This window comes from Fukomys damarensis, unplaced genomic scaffold (assembly GCF_012274545.1).
Source record: "Fukomys damarensis isolate Sample0158 unplaced genomic scaffold, DMR_v1.0_HiC HiC_scaffold_16, whole genome shotgun sequence".
Classification (NCBI taxonomy): Eukaryota; Metazoa; Chordata; class Mammalia; order Rodentia; family Bathyergidae; genus Fukomys; species Fukomys damarensis.
In genome coordinates, this window is record NW_022900928.1 from 133,641,693 (window position 1) to 133,648,474 (window position 6,782).

General features: G+C 53.5%; 1 protein-coding gene across 1 annotated transcript in view; it reads left to right on the forward strand.

The window, feature by feature from the left end:
* Positions 1-3,114: 3,114 nt before the first annotated feature.
* The window catches only part of Lrrfip1 (LRR binding FLII interacting protein 1), a 58,901-nt gene continuing 55,233 nt past the window's right edge, over positions 3,115-6,782 (forward strand). The window contains exon 1 of the mRNA XM_033763993.1: positions 3,115-3,193. Coding sequence (XP_033619884.1) covers positions 3,115-3,193 — 79 coding nt within the window. The remainder of the gene's footprint in view (positions 3,194-6,782) is intronic.

The window sequence follows — 6,782 nt, forward strand, 5'->3', positions numbered from 1 at the left end:
TGGGGCAGGGGAGGGGGTAGAAGGAGCGGGAGGGAAATGAAGAGGACCAAGATGCAGTGTGTGTGTGTGCACCGACTCCCCACGATGGATGCATTCAATGTGTATCACAGAGGTGCTACTGAAGAAATTAAAAATGAAATCTCAGCTCCAACTTCCCCTTCCACCCTACTGAGTGCCCTGACTCATCCGTGTCCCCACGTCCTGGGGCCACTCTGCTTTCAGATCCAAGTCCCTGTCCACCAGGACTCCCACCTGGGGCTGTGGGGACGTCTGGGGACAGACAGCTTTGGTTGTCATCCCAGGGTGGAGTATGTTGTGGGCATCTGCTGGTGGCGGCCACACTGCTGACCACCTGGTGAGGCACAGGTCGGCTGAGAACCCTGCCTGCACCAGTGCCTCCCTGTGGAGTCTGACACCACCATCATGCACGCACCTCCATGCAGGGGCCACAGGGACAAGCGTCCCTGGCACCTAAGTCACTGGCATCCAGCCTGATGGTCCCACAGAGCTCTCCAGAGATGCCGCCGCACCCTCCCATCATGCAGGGGCGGCTGCCCAAGCAGGGAGCAGGGCATAAAGGTGCTGTGGTCAGGAGCGGCTGTTTGATCTCTCGTTATTCCAGAATTTCCACTCTGGTGCCTGGCATGTTTCTCCATGCTGCTCTTCTGCCCCGGTCCTCGGGTTCAGCGTGACGCCCAGCAAAATCTTCCCCTGAAAGGTGAGACTTTAAGCCCGGGTGGGATCTTCGCTGGAGCCATCCAGCCCATCGTCCCTGGGGGCTGAGAGCGTGGCTTGCACTGGAGCTGTCCTCCAGGGTTGAAGTGCACAGCGGAGCCCCGTGAGGCTGAGGGTAGGCTCGTGTGTAGTGTGGTACGGCAGTGTCCGCCCTGAGGGAACGGCGTCTTCGGATGAAGATTATTTAGGGATGCTATTTCAGGAATTTCCGTGCCTAGGGTTGGAAGGTCGCCTGCTTCTCCTGTTGCTCCTCTCTGTTCTTCATCCAGCTCATCTGCAAGCCAAGCAGGCAGCAGCAGGGCTGGGCTATGAGGCTCTGGACGCAGCCTAACACCCGAGCCTCTCTCCTTTCACCCTGGGCCCTGAGAATCAAGTCCTGTCCCCTGCTTCCTTTCTGTGAGTGATGTTTGTCAATCACATTTGTAGCTTCACTGACTCTCCCTGGAGTTTTCCTAGTACGGTAAGGATGTGTTCTAAGCCATGGTTGTCGGGACACCTTCTCCTTTCTAGGGTGTCTCACTCACAGGCAGGGTTACCAAAAGCCAAAGAAATGGTTAAGGTGTCTTTTAAAAACATTGTTTTCACTTTCTACTCAAATATCCATTGACGTTTGGTTATTTCTGGTCAGTAGGCTGTTCTGTTAGCTAGTGAACACATTTAGGGAGAGTGAAGCTTCCCCTGCCCCGTCACTCCTGATTTTCTAAAGCACCTAAATGCACTATTCCACAAGCACATAAATGTACTAGTTTCTTTGCATTCCTGTGGACAAGGGAGAGCAGGCTTTTCAGAGGTGACTGTGCTGTGGCAGGGAAATACATAATGGACTTCAGTGGTCTTGCTTTCAACACTTACAGAAAATGATTGACATTCGCAGGCCACTGTACCCACGATCATTACAGGTGGTTTTCCCAAGAGATTTAGCAAGGTGTTTGTGGCCATTCCCCAGAGGATATGGGGGCGTCTCTGACCACCCTGGCCTGGCCCTTGGGATCGAGATCCTGAGGGATGCAGTGGGAAAATGAATACACTTGGCGTTGTTATGGACTTATTCCTGGCCACTTTGGGAGATGAGTTTACTTTTATTTTAGTTTTTTTGAAACAAGGTCTCCCTGTGTGGTTCATGCTGGCCTTGAGCTCACAGCAGCCCTCCTGGCTTAGCCTCTCGGGAGCTGGATTTAATGTACCGGGACAGAAATGAGAAATGATGTTAAGTACAGATCAGATTTCTACCAAGACAGACACCTGGGCTTCAGGGGCTCCCAGGTGGGGCTGTGCCTGGGCAGATCAATCACAGCGTTACCCAGCGGCACCCCCCTCCTCCAGCCACCCTCACTGTCACCTGCCCCTCCACCCCGCTGGTCCCGCTTGGGCCAGTCATCCCTCCCTCTAGGCTGCCCCGCCTGGTCCTCCTCAAGCTCCTTCCAGATAGACCCAGCCATCTCAAACCCTTCAGACAGACACACGGATGGAGGGACACATCTCCCCCAACCACACGCCAAAGTCCTGCCTCCGCCCCAGGCTGCAGTGGTAGAATTTTAACAAGAGATTGTGGTAATCGCTGTTTTCTTCTCACAAATTGAAGGCTTTCGCAGTCTTGCTCCTTGCTGTGTGGCTTCCAGGAGGCGCCTGTGTTTTCAGTTTCTCTAACTCCTCTTCCGTCTGGCTCCTTACTTCCCCGTTAAGTAGGGGCATCCTCAGTCCCTCCTACCTTCCTTGGTTTCCAGCTAAGCCCGCTGTCAGTTTCCATGGTTATCTCCAACTGCTCCCCACAAGGTGCTCTTAACCTCCCACCACCCCACACCCCCTCAGCATTCCCTTAGAAAATCCAAAGGGATTGAAAAAACTGTTCAAGTATGGTGATGCTGGGTGCTGGGTACTTATGAAAAAATCCTAAAGACATTTTTAAAATAGAATTTTTGCCAGGTGTAGTACAACACACCTATAAATCCAGCCCTGAGGAGGCTGAGGCAGGAGGATTGCTTCTAGTTCAAGGCCAGCCTGAACTATGTAATGAGAACCTGCCTCATAATAAATAAGGAAGTAAATAAGTGGATGGATGAGTTGTCAACTTTCATTCTATTCCCAGTTGCTACAAAAGTTCAAAATACTTAACTGTGTATCAGTGAGGGTTCACAATAACCTGTCAGAGCCCCATGTATTAGGGGAACCACCCTTCTATCTTCCTCCTGTCATTAGGAAGGGGCCACCGTACCCACGCAGTGAGGACAGGTTCTCCTGCCCCAGCGCATGGCAGCAGGGCGGCTGTGGGAACCTCCAGATGCAGCATGCAGTGTAACGGGGCCTGGCTTGCGCTGCTGCCCAGGGTTGCACCTCCACCTCTTGGGACCACTGCTGGCGAGCAGGGCCTGCCCGACAGCCATGTTCACGGTGGTCTTGCGCGGGGCTGTTGACCGTGGGGACCGACCGCTCTCTGCCCCACCAGGGCCCTGGGGTGCAGGTGGGCTTCCTGATCCAGCTGTGGCCCAGAAGAAGCCTAGGGCTGTGCCTGACAGTATGCTAGGGCTCACCCAGATGGAGTTGGGCTCGTCTTCCAGCACACACCTGTTCGACACCCTGGGAGCCTGGGCTGTGCCGTGCATGTCCTGAGCCACAGGGGCAGCATAAAGGGTCCCGCAGGCCTGCTCTGCCAAGTGGACAGTGCTTCAGAGCTACTTGTTCCCTGCAGCCCCAAGGCTGGTGTTGGTGTCGGTGGTGCCCTTCAGTGCTGGGACTGCAGACCCAGCGAGCCTCACTTCCCTGCCCCGCCCTCTGCTCCATACTGGTGTCCCCTGAAGGCCTCTCCAGCCCTCTAGCTTAGCAGCAAACCACAGCAGAAAGCAAAGCAGTGAACCTAGCAACAAATACCAAGGAGACTGAGTAACCCAGTTGGGTGTGGCTGGCACTCACCTGGCTGGTGGCTGTGATGCTGATATTCCTTGGATACGTGGAGACATCCCAGTTACCTTTCCTGCTTTCCCAGGAATTCCTTTAAAATCAGGTTGCTGCCTAAGGCCCGAGCATCTGGGAACTGCTTTTGAAATTTCCAGCATTTAATATTCAAACCCCAGGCACGGTGGAGATAGTCAGAATTTCTCCCAACCTAACCAGCCCACTCAGTACTGAGGTCCTGACCTCAGTCGGGGACAGTGAGCACAGGTGTGTTTCTGGCACTTTGGAGGGTGCTGGAGATTCAGAGTCGGTGTGTTAGAAGTGCTGTCGTTGATCCCCTTTATCCAGAAGAGCCAGCTGAGCTCCACACCATCAGCTTCATAGCTCTGTATTGAAACCCCAGAGCCCACAGGGACTGGTCCCCTCAGTGTCACTCAGCTATTCAAGGTGCCTCTAGCTCTGTAACCTGCCCCAGGGTAGAGACTTGGGGCTACTCTTTGATTTTTTCATACTCTTAGCTGGCTTTAATGTTGTCTCTGTTTTGGTTTGGTTTTTGAGACAAGGTCTTACTCTGTAGTTTAGGCTGGCTTTGAACTAACTATGCAGCCCAGACTGGCCTAGAACTCACAGGGATCTTCCTGCCTCAACCTTCTGAATGTTGGGATTGCATATGTACGCCACTATTCTGGGAAGTAACTCCCGAACTATTAGATGAGTTGAGTTCCTTTCTCACAATGCCAAAGATCCACCCATGAACAAAGGAGGTTTAAGAGTAGGAAAAGTTTATTAAGAGACAGGAGGCATCTTGGAAGTGGGTTGCTGGTGAGCTGTTGGTCTAGGGTTTTTATACAGTAAAATCACATCACAGGTTACCTTGTGCCAACCTATAATCGACCGACCTATAGGGTTACAAGTACAGTCACTTGGCTAATACTGATCCAATAGAATATCAGTGGATGTAGCAAGGGTATACAGCTTGGTGGAAAAGCAGGCATCTTCAGAAGGGTAGGAGTGAGGTCAGAGTGCCCTGGTGGTCTATATGCTTGTTACCTTGTTTCTACTGCGTTACATTCTTGTGTGTTACAATGTCACAATTTACACATTGTTTCTTATGTGTATTACATTGTGGTGGATTATTGCGCAAATGGTGCTGGTTCCAACCCAGCTTTGAGCTGCCCTTTATCTCTGAAGAGGCTGCAGGCCTGGCGATTGTGTCTCCATCTTGGGCCTTGTTTCTATCATCCAACCTTCACCACAGACCTGCTTTGCCTCCTCTCTGCTCTGACTCTGTCTTGGGCCTGGCCCTCTCTGCCTGTCACTCTGTCTAACTGAGCTCTGGATACCACCAAGGCTTTTCTCTTGCTCTGCCAAGCTGCTTTTAGCGCTGAAGTGAAAACTTCCTGCACCTCCACATTTCCCATTCTACAGATTGCCTCTCTTCAGGGCCTCACCCCTTACCCTGACTGTGCCTCAGACCCTCCCAGCCCCAAGTCTGCAGGTACCAGCCCCTGGTCATCACCCTCACAACTGACCTGCACACTGCTTTTCAGGGCTTCGTGCGGGGCCATTAGAGTCATTTGTATTAAATTGAATGGCAGACAAATGAAGCCCTCTGCACTGTGTCCCCCAGTCTCTGAGTCTCATTACCGCTGCCAAGGTGGAGGTGTCAGTGTCCTGCTCACTGTGGACCCTCACTTCGCTCCTATAGCTGGGGACATCCTGAGATCAGGGCCCACACAGGACAGGCTGAGCTGGTGCAGTCAGGGTGTGGCACACGGGCTAGAGGAGCATGAGTGTCACCAGGAAGCCCCATCCTGATGCGGCGAGAAGCCTGCCCCTCACTTCCTGGGTCCTCGGTGTTGGTGCCCTTGATGGAAGAATGCAGTCGAGACACGCGGCTGTGCGGAAGTCAGGGTAGAACTTACTGTAGAGTGGATGCAGTGGGAGTGAGCCTGCAGGAGGGCGGGCAGAGAGTGCTACAAAGGGCATCTGTGAGTCTGGGTGCCTGTTGTGCAAGTAACAGTGACCCCAGGTTTCATGGTGATGATGACGCTTTGCCACGATTCTCTTCCATTTACTCTGGAAGGTTAAGATCTCAAACGTGTCTTCCTTGTTCCTCTCAGGTGTGTGAGTTCCCTCAGGGGCCGTAATGTAAGAACCAGAGTCAGGTCACAGTCCAGGAGGGAAGTCTTTACCAAAAGCTCCCAGCCTGGTGTCACCAGCCTGGGCCCTGGCTCCCAGGAATGCTGTGTGACTTGTTGTAGAGACAGCCAGGTGGCACCTTATGATGTCACCCTGGAGTCACTCTTGGTCTGACATCTAACGAATGCCATAGTTGTAGGAGAGGCAGCCAGGTGAGTGCGGGCTGGATTTTACCATCTCCCCTCTGAAAGTCTGTGCAGTGCCTGTGGCCCTCAGCCTTACGGGGTGCTGCAGAGCGAGCTCCCTGAGACTCAGGCCCAGTAACTGGCTGAGCAGGACTCACTTCCTCCCTGCCCTTGCCTGTTCAGAAGCTGGCACCTCCCCGGGCCAGTAACCAGGGCCTTCAGGCACTGCTTGGGAGGGCCAGAGCAGACAGGGCCCTGCCCAGCACCCTGTTCTTCCAGATTGGTTAACAGAGTTGTGGGGTGCAGGGCCTGCTTCAGTAGGTTAGCAAACTCAAAGGAAGTGAGCAGCTGGCTTCCACTGTCTTCTGTGAACTGTTGCTAGTAAAATTTTAACTGCTCTCCATGACAAATTCCAGTAGCCCCACCCTTTCTTGTGATGTAGCTTAAAATTACTTTTCCAATTCATCAAACCTTAGATAATGAAGAATTGTTATACCAGCTTTAAAAGATTGTGTGTGTATGTGTGTGTGTTTTGAGACAAGGTCTCACTGTGTGGTTCAGATGCGAGATACTTTACTTCTGTGGAGGGCCGGTGCTCCCCAAGACAGCGTGGCACCCTCATCTCCCTGTGCGTGTGGGAGCCCCCCGCAGGCTTCTATACCGCCCCCCCCCCCGTGAACTGAGGGCCTGGCCGGCGATTCTGTGGGTCCCCGCGCTGCCAGGTCGTGGGGTGTAGGGTGGAGCAGGACGCGTCCCCCCCATGGGTCTCAGCGGCACGGGCGCAGCACAGTGGCTCGGGGATCAGCTCCCTGGGGCGGACCCGTGGGGTCC